This window comes from Acinonyx jubatus, chromosome E4 (assembly GCF_027475565.1).
Source record: "Acinonyx jubatus isolate Ajub_Pintada_27869175 chromosome E4, VMU_Ajub_asm_v1.0, whole genome shotgun sequence".
NCBI lineage: Eukaryota > Metazoa > Chordata > Mammalia > Carnivora > Felidae > Acinonyx > Acinonyx jubatus.
The window spans coordinates 48,590,954-48,611,756 of NC_069395.1; the positions used below are offsets into that span (position 1 = coordinate 48,590,954).

The 20,803-nt window shown below is 35.5% G+C and overlaps 1 protein-coding gene across 11 annotated transcripts in view; it reads right to left on the bottom strand.

Annotated features, from left to right (window-relative positions):
- The window catches only part of RASAL2 (RAS protein activator like 2), a 353,917-nt gene that overhangs the window by 217,250 nt on the left and 115,864 nt on the right, over nucleotides 1-20,803 (bottom strand). For 4 of the 11 annotated variants that reach the window (XM_027074299.2, XM_053209013.1, XM_053209012.1 and 1 more), the window contains exon 1: nucleotides 15,645-18,340. The exons of 3 other annotated variants lie outside the window; for them this stretch is intronic. In XM_027074299.2, the coding sequence (XP_026930100.1) occupies nucleotides 15,645-16,242 (598 nt within the window). In that variant the 5' untranslated portion in view covers nucleotides 16,243-18,340. Of the gene's footprint in view, nucleotides 1-15,644; nucleotides 18,342-20,803 lie in introns of those variants that run through there. 4 more of the 11 variants (XM_053209015.1, XM_053209011.1, XM_053209014.1 and 1 more) reach the window with 2 other exon arrangements.

Sequence of the window (20,803 nt, forward strand, 5' to 3'; positions counted from 1 at the left end):
ATTAATAATACTTATTTAGGATATATGTGTACTAAAAACATAGCACTCCAGAGGGAAGCATGATTATCAAAACCAAATATTCAGATATATTCATAAACTCATCCTATTTCATTTTATTTATGAATTATAAACTACTTACTCTTTCCCCAGAATTCTACCTCGTGCTTTATGTCTTACACTTCTACTTTAAAACTATGTTGTTAAGGGGCGCCTGGGTGGCTCAGTCAGTTGAGCGGCCAACTTCAGCTCAGGTCATGACCTCCCGGTTCGTGTGTTCAAGCCCCATGTCAGGCTCTGTGCTGACAGCTCAGAGTCTGGAACCTGCTTCGGACTCTGTGTGTCCCTCTCTCTCTGTCCCTCCCCTTCTCTTGCTCTGTCTCTGTCTCTCAACAATAAATAAATGTTAAAAACAAATTTTTTTTTAAAAAAAACTATGTTGTTAAATTAGAACAATGCAGCAATAGAATATAACAGAAGGGTCTAGTTTTCCAATAAATTGAAATAGGTATAAATTTTAAAAAGGAGCCCTGAAAGAATAGATTCTTCTAATGATTATATATGTATAATCACACATATATATCACACATACAACATACACATATAGCAACAAAGTAACTGCGCAGCAAAAGTAAAACGCGAAGGATGTCATCCTGCATTCGCACAATTTTGTTTGGAAAAAATATTCCAAACAAAATTTCACGTTTAGTTCTTGGTTTATTTTAATAATTAGTGCATAGTTGCAGTTATAACCCAAATCTTGTTTAAAATGAAAAGTGTATTTCCATAAATTCCCATCTCATGATTTTTGAGGTAAATTCCCAATCATCCACTACTCCCCCCCTCCATTCACACATACATACATTATTTAATATGAAATTCTCGCAACTACTTTAAGTTATTTAAAGTGGTATTTTTCTAATATTATTTACTCTTGGATAAAAGGTCTCTCTGCATCTAATATTTGAAAAAATCTAATGCTGACAAAGAAAACTGACTAAAAATAACAAAAATGGTCCTATTAATAATAGGGTTTCAATGAATATTCCTCACTGTTTAAAAGAAATGTAATGAACATTAGGCTTCCGAAGAAATGGGATTCAGATGAAAATATTAAATTCCCTTTGGCTGAACAAAATGATATATTTAGAATTGAACAGAGAACAGGAACAGGAAAGCATTATTCAAAGGAATACAACCCCAAATTAGAGATTAACGGCAATATGTGAAGCATAAGTGTCAATACAATAAATTGGAATAAAGACTAGAGAGGATTAATAAACCAGTTACAATCATGATTTCTACCAGCAACCAACCCCTGGTCACTGTGGACAACAGGTATTCCATAAAACATTGTTTGAAAAGCCACGCCCTACGGTTATGAGCACCAGGTGTTGTATGTGATGAAACACTAAATCCTACATGTGAAACTAATATTATACTGTATGTTAACTAACTAGAATTTATTTTTTTCTCCTTACTTTCCTGCTCTACAAATTTATTTTTTTCTTCTAAATACAATTTATTGTCAAGTTAGCTAATATACAGTGTATACACTAACTGGAATTTAAATGAAACTTGGAAGAAGGGGGGAAAAAAAGAAAAGAAAAGCCATGCCTTAAAGTTAATTCATAGCACAAAAAGCAACTCAACAAGTTACTAGTAAATATAAAAGAATCAAATCTATAAATTTGAGTTAATTTCAATACTTTATATCTTATTATAAACTAAGCCAGGGGCCAAAACGTTAAGACATATTTAAAAACTTTTAAATTGAAAACAATTTTTAAATGCCATCCAGCTGTTTTTAGTAAACTAGAAAGAGACCTTTATTACCTTATTTTAAGGGCAGAACACCTCCATCCAACTCAAAGACCAGTAATATTACAAGAAGACTTATTGTTTAAAACTCCTGGCTTAGGATGCTGTCAAGTGGATGGAAGTAAATAAAACATTAATACTGAATATCAGTGCCTAGCCTCCACACATTAGAATCATCACACAATCTTAAAAATGTTCCTTACTCTAAGATTCTGGCAAGTACTACTGTGAAATGGATGAATTCCATTTGGTAGAGTTTTCAGTAGTCCCTCGGATAGAGAGTAATGTCTAAACACTTTGAATAAAAAGTGTTCATTATAAGTTGCTTAAAATACCATCACTACTACTTGGGAATGTTAATCATGCCTTTCTCAAAGAAAGCTTGAGGAATGGCATCACCAAATACTCATGACCAGCTATCATCTTACATATATCATCTTACATATACTGTCAGTAATTTGTCGTATATTATTCTGCCAGTAGTATAAAATCTTCACTAGTATTTACAGTGTATCTATAGTATATAAAACATTGTACTGAGTACTAAACATATACCAGGCATAGGCTCTCCCTCTCTTTAAAAAAAAAAAAAAAAAAAAAAAAAAAGCTTAGATCTGGGAATAAACCCACAAATGCTGACAGCAACTCACATGTTCTAACCACAAGATACCACTTTTCTCCAGAACAACAAACCACACACATAACATCCAAAATACCCTTTATTTTGGCCAAGGTTATGGTTATATACTGTGCTAAGTTATAATTGAATTGGTATCCCTTAAGCCTCAAACTATTTTGACATTTTGGTGGCGGGATCTCAAAAAATGGACAAAACACAAGATTTCTGTTTTGTGAAGATAAGTGAATAAATAATCATCATCAAATCCGTATATTGGAAACTAAGAGACAAACTAAGGATATATCAATGAGAAAATTCACATGAGAATGACAGGAAAGAATGCCTGTGGTTTACTGACTAAAGCTCAGTCACTAAGAACCTGTATACTCATATGGATATGGTTTCATAATCATAGATTCAGAGACATTACTCATCTCACTCTTCTCTTTGCTTCCTCACAAAGATATACCAGCCTTGAGCATGAGAAATTGACTAACAACTGCCTCAGGCATATAAAAATATGACAATCATCCTGGCAATGAAGACAAATCGCCATGTTCATTAATCAAGCTACTAGTGGGAAATGCTAGATCACACTGCTCTTAAAGACCCAGGTGTAGGAAGTTGTTAACTACGTATTCAATTAAGACTAAAATCTTATATCTTCACAAACATTTATTGAATGAACACAAAGATATAAAACATGAATCAAATAGCAAGACTATAACATGTTTAGATAACAAGTGGAAAACCGAATGTGACTTAAAGTCTCAAAACACCACATCCTTATTTTAGACGTAGTATAGGTCCTTTACAAAATAGAAGGGTAAATACCCAAGTGAAACACAGACCCGTGTAAAGACCTGTTTGTGAGCATTCATAGCAGTATAATAGCCAAAAAGTGTAACAAGCCAATGTCTACCAACTGATGAATATATCAACAAAATGTGGTATATCCATACCATGGAATAACATTTGGCTATAAAAGGAAATGAAGTACTGACAGTTGCTACAACATAGATTAACCTTGAAAGAATTATGCTAATTAAGAGGCCATACACAAAAGGCCGCACATAATAAGATTCCCTTATATGAAATCTTTAGGCACGTCTATAGAGACAGAAAGCACATTAGTGGTTACCTATGGCTGTGGCAGGGGAGTGGGCAATGGGGAAGCACTGCTAATAAGTACAGTTTCTTTTTGTTGTTGTAAGATTTATTGCGGTATGGTTGCACAACACTTTGAATATACTAAAAACAACTAAATTGTGCAAAAGGGACAATATTGTGATTCCACATGAGTGAGACACCTAGAATAGTCAAATTCACAGAGACAGAAAGTAATGGTTACAAGGGGCTGGGGAGAGAGATGAGAGGGGAGTTACTGTTCAATGGATACAGAGTTTCAGGTTGGGAAGATGAAATACTCCCAGATGGATGGTGACGATGGTTGTACAGCAATGTGAATATACTTATTCTACTGAAACTACACTTAAAAAGATTAAAATGGTAAATTTTATGGCAGGTATATGTTGCTACCATTCAAAAGTTCAGTTGAGTCATATACTTTGAGTAAATTGTATGGTATGTAAATTATATCTGAGTAAAGCTTTAAATAAAAATAAATAAGGTAGGGGTGTGTGTGTATAAAAGAAGGAAGAATAAGCCTGCCACCACAATGGGTAAGCTCCTAATCTATAATCATAAAAGTTGAGTGGCTTTGCTAATAGATTCTGGTTCGCCTGGAATAAGATGGCCAGATGTGCCAAGATCAGGGTGCTAACCTTGACAATTTCACTACCCCCACACTACAACTCCCACCTGAATGATTTCATCCATTCCTGTGGCTTCAGTGTCCATGTGCTCATGATTCCCAAATGTCTATCTTCATATGAAAACTGATCTCTACTCTTGAACTGCTGCCCCATTATTCCTCAGTGCTCACCGGACAGATGCTCCCAGGCTCTTGAAGACCTCTCAAACATCATATGCTCAAAAGAGGGCCATGAAATGGAGAGGTAAGAACAAGGGCTTGAAGTTACAGAAACCTAGGAGCTACAGAAACCTAGACAGCTGGGCAGTCTTAGAGAAGTACCCAAACCCTTCTGATTCTCTAATTCCTTACTTTTAAAAGAAAAATAACTCCAACTACCTCACAGGATTTTTCAGAGGATTAAACCAGATAAATGCATATAAAGTACTCAGAGGTTGAAAACCAAGCATATAGAAATTACTAAACACATGTTCACTGTCTTCCCCTTTGAAATGTTCCACTTCTTTATTCTCAAATTCAGTTAAAGGTACCACCATTTTCCAAATCTATAAACCTTGAACCCTTATTTGCCTTCTGCCTTACTCTAGAGATTCTGTCACAATCTACCTCAGAAAGGTCTTTTCACTGGAACCTCTACCCTCATTTATTATTTTTTGTTTTTTAAATATAATTTATTGTTAAGTTAGCTAACATACAGTGTAAACAGTGTGCTCTTGGCTTCAGGAGTAGATTCCCATGATTCATCACTTATGTACGACACCCAGTGTTCATCCCAACAAGTGCCCTCCTCAATGCCCATCACCCATTTTCCCCTCTCTCTTGGCCCCCCCCATCAACTTTCAGTTTGTTCCTTGTATTTAAGAGTCTCTTATACCCTCATTTATTATTGACACTTATTTTTAATTCAGGCTTTTATCACATCTTACTTAAACTCTGGCACAATTTGATTGTATCTCTCCATCATCAGCCCATCATCCATGCTATCGTTAAACTGTCTTCCTAAAAAAATCAAACTTATATCCCTACTTTAAAATCTCTGTTACGTTTGAAATCCAAAATCGTGAGCTTGGTACTCAGCACAGAATTCTTCAAACACTAACTCATTTTCCTTTGGAGTCACATGTACTCATATTTCCACCCTCTACACAGTTCACTTTGTGAACTTCTCACCATTCGCTGGATGTACTTTTGACACTCACATTGTTCCCTGGGTCTAAATTACCCCCTAATTCCTTAACTTGGGAGACTTCTATTAACCCAAACCTATTTCAAATGACATGTTGTCAGGGATTATTTGTATTATTTATCTGTTCACATATCTGCCTCTTCTCCATGTTGTAAACTACCAAAACATGGATAATGGGCTATGTTCATTCTGTATCATCCTTGGTTGCTGGTGATGAAGGGGGATCTTCAATACTGAAGATCCAGATCCAGTTACATTAAGACATTTTTGCTCCAAGATAAAATGCCAGAGACAGCTAGTGTTTAGTGTAAATCACACCATAAAGTTTCAGCCAGTTAAATAACTTATTAATCACAATATTTAAAAACAAATCCTTTTTGTTTTGTTATTATTGTTGTTTGCTTGCCTTCTTAAGACTTCACTAGAAAACCATGACCAACTGAAAAACAAGGGATTATTAATTTTTATAAGTTTGAGAAGTAAAAAAAATGACCCAGTTGGAACATATATCAAAAAAGATTAGTTGAGGAGAGTCTGGGTGGCTCAGTCAGTCGGTAAGTGTCTGACTTTGGCTCAGGTCATGATCTCACGGGTCGTGAGTTCGAGCCCCTTGTCGGGCTCTGTGCTGACAGCTCAGAGCCTGGAGCCTGCTTCGGATTCTGTGTCTCCCTCTCTCTCTATGCCCCTCCCCCTGCTCGCACCCGCTCGCACTTGCTCTCTCTCTCGCAAAAATAAACATTTAAAAAAATATTAGTTGGATAACTAGGCAAGTTTTAGAGTGGTTGAGAATTCTACTGGTTTTTAGCCCAGGCTCTAACATCAGAATCTCTGATTTTGGTAACTGGGATTAATAACAAATTCTAAAGCTGAGAGACAGGTACAAGCTTGTGGCATCAGGCCCCTAAGCAGACCACCAGATTACATACCTTTGAAGAAATAAATTCCATCCTAGGTTAGGGGTGGCTCTGCACTCAGATTATTAGGCATAGTCTAGAAAAACTACTCTATGGTTGATGTCATCATTACCTACCACTGACCACACTGGGTTGAATCCTTTGCACCTAATACCTCAATGAAGAATGTCTTCTGATTATCTCAGGATTTGGTAATGAAAGGCTCTCCCACTCAAATTTCTAGAAATTTAGCAAGAAAAAAGATACTGGTAGCCAGAAGGTGAGACAGCAGCTAAGTAATCTTTTTTAGGAATGGACTAGAATATTTCCATTTATTTATAGGGAAATAAATAAATAGGCTAAGAAATTTTATTACTTAGGATACTGGCTCTCTCTTATACATTTATTTCTCAGTTTACTGACTTGGTGAATATAAGTTAAATAACTTTGTTTTAGCTGAGAAGTCAAACCAGCCAGTTATTTGTTAAGGAGAGTCTTCCCACATAAAGCACATATTTTTTTCATTTTATTTGTCAGATTGCTCAGAAATTGCAAAACCACATGGAAAGAGTGAAATCTGATCATTTAAACATGAGACAAAAAGGACAAGAAAATTTTACTTTTAAGAATAGCTTCACTGGAGACTTTGATACAAATTCAATGAGGGAAGTAAACTAAAATATTCAAGTTAGTTTGTTTTTTTCTTTTTTGTGTGTGATTGTACCTAATAATTAGCTTGAATTTTATGTTAATTGGATTTACTTAAATCTGAGGCAAAAATAATTACAAATTTTGTTAGCATTGGAGGTAACTTAGCACATACTAATGAACTAAAAATCCAGGTGAAAATAATTTTAAAAACATAACACAGTAAATGAAACAAGCAGAAAAAGTTGTCAATAATAGTGAACGTAAAATTTTAAGTCATTTTAAAGTAAAACTGCTAAATAATAAAGGCACCATGAATGAATTCACTACAGATTATTTCTGAAGTGTTACTTATATTCTAAAATTTAGAAGAGGATTACATTTTATTCAATGGGCTAAAAACATACACAGTTTTGATCTCAAAATCACGTGATAATAGGACCCCAAAAAATTACTGCATAATCTCAGAGGTAGGAGCATAGTTACAGATGACTTATCAAAACAAAACAAAAGTGATCTAGATAAAAAGTGCTAGCATACCTCAGCAAAAAACACCTTAAAATAATTGTGTACCATACATAGGTTATTCCAGACACTTCAATGCTAGCAAAATAATAGGAATATGAATGATAAAAAAAAATACATCTCAACAGATGCCAATTTAATACAACTCAGTATTCAACTTTAATACTCTAAAATATTAAATATAAAATTTCTTTTTTTTTTTTAACGTTTATTTATTTTTGAGACAGGGAGAGACACAGCATGAACAGGGGAGGGTCAGAGAGAGGGAGACACAGAATCTGAAACAGGCTCCAGGCTCTGAGCTGTCAGCACAGAGCCCGACGCGGGGCTTGAACTCATGAACCGCGAGATCATGACCTGAGCTGAAGCCGGATGCCTAACCGACTGAGCCACCCAGGCGCCCCAAATATAAAATTTCTTAATGTGAGAAGCAGCATATTTAAAACTAAAGTCAAAAATCCTATTTTGTATAATACTGGTTATTAACTCCAAAGATTTAAATAATAATAGGTGTTACCAATGGTATGTTAAATTTAACAGCTACCACCTCTGAAACACTACCACAAACCCCCATTACCACCGTTTGATCTGCAACATTTCCGAGGTGCTAACAGCCCCGCCATGGTGGTTAATTTGAAGGTATCAATGCAGTGTCACTACTGGGCCACTGGGAATAAATACACAACAATCGACGGGCTTCTGCAAGCTGGCCTCAGTGCATCCCTGGGCAATAACTTCTACTGAGCTCTCACTACTTGACAAGCACTGTGCTATGGACTTTACACAGCCCATTTCATCTAATCGTCACAACAACCTACTAAGCAGGTATTACTTCATCTTACAAATGAGTAAGCTGAGGCTCAGAGACATAAAGTAATCTGCCCAAGGTCCCATTACTAATGAGTGGTAGAGTCAGAATTTGAAAATATTTTTAATCATTTTAATGGTCATTCTTCATTCTGACCGATTGTTATAAATGGATCACGCATGACCTGGTTTTAAAGTTACCTAACTCATCCGTTCATCTACTTATTTGTGGTATTACCATAAATATCGGTGAAACCATAATTTGATCCCTAATGAAAACAATGCCAGTAACTTCCATCGACCCATGCAACACTTCCCTCCCTATCCCCTTCGTTCTCCCCAGCAAAGGTAAATCCTAAAGTTGGTGTTAATCATTCTCTTAAAGACAGGTTTATTCCCAGGTATACCTGAAGAAAACTTCCGATTCTTAACAACTACCTTATGTTGTTTTGTAATACTCTTTCAATACAGGTATTAGCCCTATTTTAAATATGAGGAAGATAACCTCAGAGAGGTCAAACATAACATACCAAGAATTACATGCAAATAGATGACATATAAAGAGTTTGGAAACAGGTCTTCATGTCTCCCAAGACTAATCATCTTTCCCCTAAAATATTCTGCTAGTAAAATAAGGGATGCCGATTTTAAATATCAGATGAACAATCAGTAATAAACTAGAGCTCAGTACAAAAATCAACATACTTTTTATCATCTTTAAAATTAACTGTAAAATATGCAATAAAAACAGAGCTCAATCACAAGTATAATAAAATGTGTGAAGGTTAATTTTTTCTTTTATTAAAAACATTTGCAAAGTCCCAATGGAAAAATTAAAGAAGTCATGAACAAATGGAAGTCACATACACACAACACTGCTCTTAGTTGGGAGGTCTACATATCGTAAAAAAAATTGCAGGGGCGCCTGGGTGACTCAGTCGGTTAAGCGTCCAACTTTGGCTCAGGTCATGATCTCGTGGTCCGTGAGTTCGAGCCTCACGTCGGGCTCTGTGCTGACAGCGCAGAGCCTGGAGCCTGTTTCAGATTCTGTGTCTCCCCCTCTCTCTGCCCCTCCCCTGTTCATGCTCTCTGTCTCAAAAATAAATAAACGTTAAAAAAAAAAATTGCAAAGGTTCTTCTACTAACTAAAGGTTCTTCTACTAAGCAGTTAGTAAATACAAAGCTAAAATAAAGCACTCACAGAATTTGAGAACACATTTAGAAAATATCACTTAGACAAAACTGGTTATCTTAAGAAATGTTTTATAAATGTAAAATGAGGATTGAAGCATTCTTTTTTCTTTTTTTTCAACGTTTATTTATTTTTGGGACAGAGAGAGACAGAGCATGAACGGGGGAGGGGCAGAGAGAGAGGGAGACACAGAATCGGAAACAGGCTCCAGGCTCTGAGCCATCAGCCCAGAGCCTGACGCGGGGCTCAAACTCACGGACCGCGAGATCGTGACCTGGCTGAAGTCGGACGCTTAACCGACTGCGCCACCCAGGCGCCCCAAAGCATTCTTAAGTCTACTCCAAGGAGACTCCAGGATGTGTCCTCATGAACAGATGATTTTTATTTTAAAGTGACTACAAGGTAGACAAAGCACTTGACACATACTATCTCATTTAATCCTTGTTACAACTCCACAGCATCTATATTACAGCTCTAGTTTCATTTTTTAATTAAGTTTTTAATTTTTATGCCAATAAAAATACAGTGCTATATAAGTATTCACTATATTGTTTAGTGATTCAACAATTCTAGAATTACTCAGAGGCCATCATAAGTGTACTTTTTAATCCCCATCACCTATTTCATTCATCTCCCCCACTCCACCTCCCCTCTAGTAACCGTCAATTTGTTCTCTACAGTTAAGAGTATATTTCTTGGTTTGTCTCTCTCTCCTTTATTTTTTCCTTTGCTTGTTTGTGTGTGTTTCTTAAATTCCACATTATGAGTGAAATCATATGGTATTTGTCTCTCTGTCTGAATTATTTTGCTTAGCATTCAACTCTCTAGCTCCATCCATGTTGTTGCACATGGCAAGATTTCATTCTTCTTCATGGCTTTATGGCTTCATTCTTCTTTATTCCATTGTGTGGAGGGACATACACATAAAGAAGATGTGTGTGTATATATGTACGTATGTACAACATACATTTGTCCATTGGGGACAGTTCTTTCTTATAAAGAAAATAGAACTGGAGACGTTATGTCTACTTTGCAACTAAAAAGACAGCCAGAATTTAACCCCAGATCTAACTCCAACATAAGGACTAAGCAGCCTATTACATAGCTACCTGTTTGGTACCTGAAAAAAAATTTTAATTTTCATTGCTTGATTAAAATTAAAATCCTTAGGGATTATGACCCGTTTTAAAGGTCTTCCTTATATTTTTGTCTGAAAAAAATTTTATACAGCTTTTTTTTACTTTTATAATTAGAGAAAAGTTTATTTCATTTTGTAGGGTAAAAAACCTTTATTGACTATAGAAATAGAAAAATCTGTGAAATAAGAGAAATTCTAGGAAAAATTTTTAAATGTTTTTTTTTTTTTTTGAGAGAGAGAGAGAGAGAAGGTTGGGGGGGGGGGGGCACACAGAGAGGGAGACACAGAAACCTAAGCAGGTTCCAGGCTCTGAGCTGTCAGCACAAAGCCCAATGTGGGGCTCCAACCCATGGACCGCGAGATCATGATTTGAGCTGAAGTCGGACACCCAACCAAGCCAGCCAGGTGCCCCAGGAAAATATTTTTAAACAGAAATAGAGACACTCAGAAGATTTTAAACATATGCTGAAATCATGCAGAAAGGAATAATTTGGTATATATTAATATGCAAATATTAATACTGAAAAAATATATAGCTAAAATAGCTAATTAATAGCAAATATTAATAACTAATACTATATGTGGGTAGGTGTTACACAAAATTGCTGAAATGCAGCAATCCTTAGGAGAGATGTCAGAAAGGGAACATATTTCTCTGTATTTTGCACAGACATCTCTTTTAATTCATAAGTAAATAAAAGGTTCAATTGTAGAGAATATCTGAAACACTGTATAAATTCTTATACTAACTAATCCTCACCACTATTTATTAGATGTATATCTTATGAAATTACAGTATTTTTAGTTTTTCTAATTTGGTTAATGATTCCCTAGAATAAGTGAGGAAGCTGTTAGTTACTTGATAAAATAATGTGCCCTATATTCTAAGCACTAAGAACAGTGTCTCAGGAACTCCATAAACCTTTGTTGAGTTAGTGTATAAGGTCCTTCCCAGTAGGCTTATGAAAAACTTTTTAAAAATTGAATGAGCATATTAAAAGAAAATTATCCAGAAAAAAAATAAAGTCTTCTAATTCCCAAGTTAGGAGGTCTTTAAAAATATAACACTGGAGAGAGGATAGTCTTATTACTGTAACATCATAAATAATGTCAGTTTAACAAGACATAAACTATAACCAGAAAGAAAAACTACATTGGGTAAATTTAATTTCCTTTCCTACCTTTTTTTTTTAAAGCTTTCATTCCTATCTCTACCTACTGACAGAGGAAGAAAAAGAATTTAGGAATGAAATTGCCTCCCAGTAACTTAGAATTTACATCCCATGCACATTTACAATAATATAGTTTTTTCTAAGTTTCACACAGCTAGTAAGTAGCAACTATGTAGGCCCTATGATAGTCTGCTGTCTGCTGATTTGATATGCTATAATGGGTTTGTGGTTATTCCTCTCTTATTGAGTGTTTCAATTTACTTCCACTACTGCAAACATGGAAACTCCATTCTTAGACATGAGCCCAAAGCAGTTGAAATTACAATTAGACATAAAAAGTACAAGTTACATTTTTACATTGTATCATTTGACCTACATATTATCTGACCTACATCAGACAAAAGAATATTTATTGCACAACTGGAGGGTTGAGCATGGAATATCACTGAAGCCTTTCAGCTTCTCCCTCCTAAATTGGTTAGAGACCCTGAGAATGACATATTTCACTGCTTTAAGCATGAGGGTAATTACAGTCAGCTATGGCACAAGAAATTATTCCTTGTTTATGCTCAGAACAAGTTCAGGTGCACAGGGTTTAAGACTAGAACATTGCAGGGGCGCCTGGGTGGCTCAGTTGGTTGAGGGTCCGACTTCGGCTCAGGTCATGATCTCCCAGTTTGGGACTTCGAGCCCAGAGTTGGGCTCTGTGCTGACAGCTCGGAGCCTGGAGCCTGCTTCGGATTCTGTGTCTCCTTCTCTCTCTGCCCATCCCCCACTTGTGCTCTCTCAAAAAATAAATAAATGTAAAAAAATTTTTTTTAAAGACGAACATTGCAATTTACTTACATTTGTCAATTACAACACTCAACAATCAGGTATCCTCCTTCTCTCCCTATTTTTTTTTTAACTTTTTAAAATGTTTATTTATTTTTGAGAGAAAGAGAGAGAGAGAGAGAGAGAGAGTTGAGGGGAAGGGCAGAGAGAGAGAGGGAGACACAGAATCTGAAGCGGGCTCCAGGCTTTGAGCTGTCAGCACAGAGCTCAATGCGGGGCTCAAACCCATGAACCGTGAGATCACGACCTGAGCCAAAGTCAGACACTCATCTGACTGAGCCACCCAGGTGCCCCTCTCCTCCCTATTTTTTTAAAAAACTATATCCATGTAATTTCACTTTCTTAACAGAAACAAGATCTAATATATATTGAACAAATGCTATGTGCCAAATGCTTTAAATGCTTTAAATACACACTACATTACTTAATGCCTCTCACCTCTTACAGTTCATATTGAATAAGAAAAGTAACAAACACTAGTGAGTTTCAAATTAAGAAATATATTTATTTCCTTAACACAGTCTTAAAGATATCTATGGTGGGGCGCCTGGGTGGCGCAGTCGGTTAAGCGTCCAACTTCAGCCAGGTCACGATCTCGCGGTCCGGGAATTCGAGCCCCGCGTCAGGCTCTGGGCTGATGGCTCAGAGCCTGGAGCCTGTTTCCGATTCTGTGTCTCCCTCTCTCTCTGCCCCTCCCCCGTTCATGCTCTGTCTCTCTCTGTCCCAAAAATAAATAAACGTTGAAAAAAAAATTTAAAAAAAAAGATATCTATGGTTTAATATTCCATACCTTGCTACGATACCACAATAGCAGCTCTGATCAGAACAATTTTCATTTATATGCCATCTGTGAATAAATAATATACATAGCATTTTCAAATTTTATCACTTGTGAGGAAGGAATTACCATTCCACAAAAGTGTAAAAAGAGATTCAGTGAATAAATTTCACAGAAGATAACTGGCATAGATGGAAGTAGAATTCAGGTCTCTTGGGCCAATCATACTCTCTCTTGTGGGGAATAAGCAAGGCTGGAAGGTTCACGATTACAGAAAGTTAGAAAACCACTGACATAGACTCTACGCTGGGTAGAAGCTACGGGCCACAGAGAAAAAGAGATCTCTAGACAAGAACTGGCAACAATCTTTGTATTTAAATAGCACATTTCAGGTTTAAGAGCTTGAATCTTCACTGGTAAAGCATGTAGGGGACATCACAGTTAACTGTTTAATAAAAATTGCTGATCTATCTGACTGGAGAGAATACTGTGTAGGGTTCTTTAATTATTTGACTTGAAATCCCTTATTAACAGCACCTTAAACTCTGTTTATGCATAATTATTCTGTGATTATAAGTGATAAAGAGTATTAGGAAATATATTAGGAATATAATAAATACGGAATACTTTGTATCTCCTTAAGTAAACCATAAATGTATAAAAAGTAGGGACAGTCTTTGAGCACATGACACACAGCAGGCAGTCGACAGCTTGGCAAATTTACTAGAAACCAAAAGTTAACTACAAAAGCCCAAAATCTTTATGAAGACAAAAAACAAACAAACAAAAAATAAAAAAAACAAAAAAAAAACAAAAAAAAAACCCCAAGCCCTCAAAATCCTCTAGCCTTCTTTTATCAACTGCACACATATTAACCCTTGAGAAGCACCTATTCTAAGAATTTATTACAAACTCTTAATTCGCTTTGACACGCCTTTACATCATCCTGTCATCACCTAACAAGGAAACACACGTACTGGCGTCCAAGGAAACCCAACAACCTAGTCCTTCAAAAATTTTAATGGAATGTTAATACAGGTACAGCAACAAGATTTTACTCTTGGTAATTATTCATAAACCAAGGGTAAGAAGCAAACAGATAAACTTAACAGTATCATTAAAACTCACTAAGCAAAAGAAAATCTAGGGAGGACAAGGTTTAGGAGGAATAATGAATTATTGTCACACCTATATTTGGAAAATTACTTAATTTTTCACTGATATGGCACCCTTTTGCATTCTTCATCTTCATTTTAAAAAAGAAATTAGACTGTACTCCAACAACAAAATTCCTCAACAATTCCCATAATTTCCTAAAGAGTTTAAATTTTCACAATATGGTCAACCTTATAGGAAAGATAAGCTAAAGTTTTCTAATAGTAAGAGCTTGTCCAAAAATGGCCTCAACTGGATGGAGATACTATCAGAGTCAGTGCTGAGGTTTCCAAAAACAACAAACAAACAAATATGGGTCATGACACACAACTAAAATAGTTCAGCAGATAAGGTCAATCATTTCCAAGGCAATCAGATAAAACTTGGAGTTCTTTTTTTTGAATTTAACAATGCTACCATCAATAGAAAACATTTTTAAATTTAAACAAGTCCTAAATGAGATTAAAAAAAAAAAAAACAAAAAACTGATGATTCTTTTGTATGAAATGAATCAAACACAAACTTCTCCACTGTCATCTGAACAAGTTGAAGATCTGCATCTCTTGCTTCCATATTCAAATTGTGTATTTTCATGACATAAGCAAATCATAATTCCAACCTAATAAAAGCTGTCAATACAGTTCTGCTCTAAATAGTTCTAATATCTGTCAGTTTTTATGAAGGGATAATAATAGAAATTCTGTTTAATTCTCAACTTTCTCATGAGGAAATTATTTGATTATTTCTCCTCTAAATTGCATTTAACTTGCAAAAGTAGATCAATGGAGATTTAAAAAAGGGGTTACCAAAAAAACCCCCAAACAAAACAAAAACCTTTTATACAGGCTCCATAGCGGAGTTTAAGAGTATAACATAAAAAATTCCTTAATTTAACCAAATCCATTTTTTACTTTTATTTACCATCATTCATTGAAAGAGGATTTCTGTAGTAGTGTTTTATCACTTTTAAAAATTATATTAAATTTGCTTCATAATAAGCAAATAGAATGGCTTATCTTATTATAAAACACAAGTAATTAAAATTTCAATAGTAATTAAAATTGAGCCATCCCTTCCTTTTCAACCCTTATTCATCACAATATACCTTCTCTTACTGGCTCATTGGTTGATTCTCCTCTTAAACTCAGCATCCTGGAGAAGCCATTGGAAAGAGTAGAAAAAATGCCACGGATGAAATATCCCTGCTGCTCAGACTCCTCTGACCTCACTGAAGTCGGCCACGGTCTACCAAATCTGATACTGCAGCGGGGTTCTGGCTCGGAAATAGATCTGGTGAATGGAACCCGAAGTGACCGGGTGTTGACCAGGTTCAGCTTCTCTGTTGATGTTCCAAGGACCTCATTAGCAGAGGAAGAAGCATTATTACCAACCATCTTTGGCACGACCTTTTGTTGTGGTTCATCCAAGTCTCCTTTATTAGTCTGCCATCTCTCCCTTTTGCCCCCTTTCCACCTAAAGCTGGGATGTGTTTGCCACCGATAAGCACCCAGTGGCTTTCCTAGGTTGGAAACAGCATGTTCATTTTTCTTCCTCTTGCTTTTCACTGGACCACGCCAAGGATAATTCTTTAAGCTTGTTCCTATCTCTGAATTTGCATAAGCAGGTTCTGACAAAGATCTTCGATAGCTTGGAGGACAAGGTGACGTTTGTCTCTTAAAGATGCTCATCTTCCACGACTCCATTTTTAAACAACTTCTCTAAACTTTAAGTTTCCTCCACTCTGCAGTCTTTGCAGTTGAACCACACTTGTCCGTGCAGTCCAAAATATTCAACTGCTTAAGCAGCTTTCTTTGTGTGGCTTTGAACCACAGCAGATGTTGCTGCTTAAGAGCTGGTGTCATGTTATTACCCCATTTTCCCAGATCTCCGAAATTTCAGCAGCACCCAAAAATCTCTTGCCTGAAGCAAATTATCCTCAGAGTGAAGCAAAAGTAAAGATTTCCAGAAGATCATCTTGCTTGCTGCAGTAGGTCACATTTCTGTACTAAGTTTTCAGGAAATGATTTTAAAGAAAATAAGAAGTGAAATAAGAGCAACAAAAAACCCACAAACACCTTTCTGGACCAATAGCAGTTAAGTGTTCACCATGCAAATGACAGTGGGTTAAAAACAGATTGTGAAAGTACTCAAGCTGACATCCACACTGTACGGAAGAAGGAAGAAAACTTGCCTCAAAGCCTGCCCTTTAAGTGGCAACTCTTCAGAAGAGTTTTTAAAGTCTGTATTTCAGAAATTTAATTTCAAGAAAATCACTGCTATTTATACCACATCTTCTCTCAAAATTAATATTGATTTTCAACCAATAGGTAGAGGCATATACTGTTTTGTTCAAGGAGGCACTACAAGGAGGAAAAATGAAAAAAAGAATGCCAAAATTTAAAGCCATTTTAAATATAAATATACTAGGGAGAATTTTAAAAGCATAAATGAACAGAAAAGAGAACAGGGATCAAGGATATTTGCTATGAAGTATAGCAAAGTAAAAGCAAAGTCTTGAGGTAGTCTCTTGTGGGAAATAGAACATAGGAACATACATACTTAGATGATTTCTAGAAGGGGAAAGTTTGCTTTGTAAATTTAATTGGGATAAGTTGTCTGGAAAAATATTCCCTGTTTAAACAAAGAAATTCCTTTACTCTTCTCTGTGCTGCTTACAACTTTAAAAAAAAAAAGCTGACTATTTAAAATTTTGTTAAAGCAAGTACCTTATAGTGAACCAAGATCATGAATGCCAAGTTTCTGGCTGGTTAATTTTTTTTTTCAAATGTCTGCTCCTGAAAATAGGGGTTTCAAATGGAAAACCTGACAGACTTTAGACCACCAATAAAAGATTTATAACATGGCAATCAAATCACTTTGCAAGTTGTAGAAAAAAATAATCTCATCTGGAAAACTAAAAAAATTATTCATGTAGTTGCAGAACATGTACAATGAAGAACAGTTCTCACACGAAGTCTCATTGCTGTAGAAATAGTTAATTTAGTACCATATCTATTCTTTTTTTTTTTTTAAGTTTATTTATTTTGAGAGAGAGAGTGAGCATGAGTGGAGGGGAGGGGGAGAGAGAGAATCCCAAACAGGCTCTATACTCTCAGCTTGGAGCCCAATGTGGGGCTCGAACTCACAAACCATGAGATTATGACCTGCGCCAAAGCCAAGAGCCAGACGCTTAACCGACTGAGCCACCCAGGTGCCTTGTATGCTATCTATTCTTTTAAACATCTTAAAATGTTCTAGGGGTGCTTGGGTGGTTCAGTCGGTTGAGCACCTGACTCTTGGTTTTAGCTCAGGTCATGATCTCATGGTTTCATGGGATAGAGCCCCGCATCAAGCTCTGCACTGACAGTGTAGATGGAGCCTCCTTGGGATACACTCTCTCCCTATCTCTCTGCCTCTCCCCCACTCACACCATCTCTGTCTCTCTCAAATAAATAAACTTTATATATATATATATACACATATATATGTGTGTGTGTGTATATATTTAAATGTTCTAGTTATTTCCATTATCATAAGGCAATAATCTCATTTTTGTTTATGCAGTCTCTAAACTTACACATTTCTATATTAAAGAAATGATGAAGTACTTGGCTTTCCCAAAAGCATAACAAATCAAAGTGTCTTACAATCATAACATCTTCCCCTGTTTAAAAACAAAAACAAAAAACAGAAATCTGACTTTGCATAGAGAAACACAATAAACATTAAACTGTAATCTCTATTTATGGCATATCACACTTTCTACAAAAATTAATCTGCAATGAAAATAAACCTAAATGCAAAATATAAAACTATAAAGCTTATAAAATAAACCATAGAATATATTTGCAAATTGATTGTAAAGATTTTTTAGAACACAAAAAAGCTTATAAAATAAACCATAGGAGAATATATTTGCAAATTGATTGTAAAGATTTTTTAGAACACAAAAAGCATTAACCATAATAGGAAAATATTAATAAATATAAGTCCATGAAAATCAAAAGCTTATGTTCAGTAGAAGATATATTAAGAAAATCAATAAGCAAGTCAAAAAATGGGAGAAAATATTCACCATACAAATACCTCACTATTTGTACCACAATATATAAAGAACTACAACTAATGAGTAAAACAGAAACCTAATATTTAAAAATAGGCCAAAACAGTTGGACAAACCCTTCACAAAGAAAGCTGTGTGGAAAAAGAAAAAAAGAAAGAAGAAAGTTGCATGAATGGTCAATAGGCATATAAAAAACTACTCAATCTCATCAGTAGTTAGAGAAATATGAATTAAAGCTATAATGAGACATCACTCACATCCAAAGAATGGCTAACATTTAAAGGGCTAATAACACAGGTGTTGGTGAGGATGTGGAGCAACCAGAAATCTCATAATTGGGGATGGGAACATAAAATGGTACAATTACTAGGAGACAAATTTGAAATTTTCTTTATAAAGATACACATACATCTACCCTATGACCCAGTGGTTACACTCATAGGCATTTACTCAAGAGAAATGAAAATATACACACTTGTACCTGAATGTTCACAGCAGCTTTATTTAAAACAGCCACAGACTGGAAATGCCCATCACAGTAGAATGAATAAACAAATTGTGGTATTTTCATACAATGATATACTACTCAACCAGAAAAAGAATGAACTATTAATTAAAAAAAAAAAAAATGTAGACGAATATCCCAGATACTATGCCAACAAAAGGAAATGGACACAAAAGGGTACGTACTGTATAACTCCATTTCTATAGAGTTCTAAAACAGGATAAACTAATCTATAATGGAAAAAAAAGCCAGAAAAGTAGTTGTCAATGATGAAGGACACTATTAACAGGAAAGGGGCACCAAGAAGCCTTCTGTCACAAAGATAGGAGTGTGGGTTTATGTTTTTATCAAAACTCACCCAAGTGTTCACTTAAGATTTATGCACTTTTCCATAATTAAATTTTACCTTAAAAAATTGTAAGCAATATCAAACTCCAGTTAGTAGGTATGCTTAGTCAGTGTTATGAGTTAGCAATTCTGAAATCATTTTCTGTGTATTTGAGGCTTAAGGAAAGAAGTAAACATGCCAAAGAGAATGAATGAATGGATGAATGTATGAATGAATGAATGAATGAATGAATGAATGCATACATACATACAAATACTGGAACTAACATTATGTGCCTCCTGAAATGTTGAACTGTGAAGGATACATACTCATGTATTATTCTTGCAAAAATACTTGGCCTAAGTCTAACCTAGTCACAAGCAATATCACATAAATTCAAATTAAAAATCTACAAAATAACTTTTCTTTTCAGTTTCAGCCACATTTTGTTTCTCACACCAAAAAAGGGATCTGAAGCAAGTTATGCCATTCATTAAGATCTGCACAGGTGGGTGTTAAAATAGTCTGCTTCAAAAATGTCAAGGCTAAGAAAATAAAAAAAACAGCTATGAAACTGCTATAATTTAAAGGAGACTAAAGAAAGACAACTAAAAGCAATTCATGATCTGGACTGGATCCTGAACTGGGGAAAAAATAGCTATAAAGGACATTATTGAGACAAATGACGAAAGTAGAATATGGATTATGGATTAGATAACAGAATCATATCAACATTAAATTTCCTGATTTTGATAGCTTTACTATGATTACAAAAGAGAATGTTCTTATTCTTAGGAAATTCGCACAGTATTTAGGGACATAGGGGAGGGGCATGATGTTTCCAACTTACTTTCAAATGATTCAAGAAAAAAACTATGCATAGAAAAGTAGATACATTATGATAAAACAAATGAGGCAAAGCGTACACAATCATTGAATCTAGGTAAAGGATATACGGGAGTTTCTTGCACTCTAGCAAATTTTCTATAGGTTTGAAACTACATCAAAATAAAATATTAAACAAGTAAAATTTGGGGCACCTGGGTGGCTCAGTTGGTTAAGCATCCGACTGTTGGTTTCGGCTCAGGTCATGATCTCACAGTTTGTGAGTTTAAGCCCCACATTGGGGTCCTCACTGACGGTGCGGGGGCTGCTTTGGATTCTCTCTCACCCTCTCTCTCTGCCCCTCCCCTGCTCGCTCTGTCTGTCTCTCTTCTCTCAAAAATAAATAAATAAGCTTGAAAAGAAAAAGCAAGTGAAATTTTTAAAATTTCACGACTATTTCCTTTCAGCCTGTAATACAGATATTTTCATTAATAACACTGTAATGGTGTCTGTTTCAGAGTATCTTTCGACTAATGTAAAGAA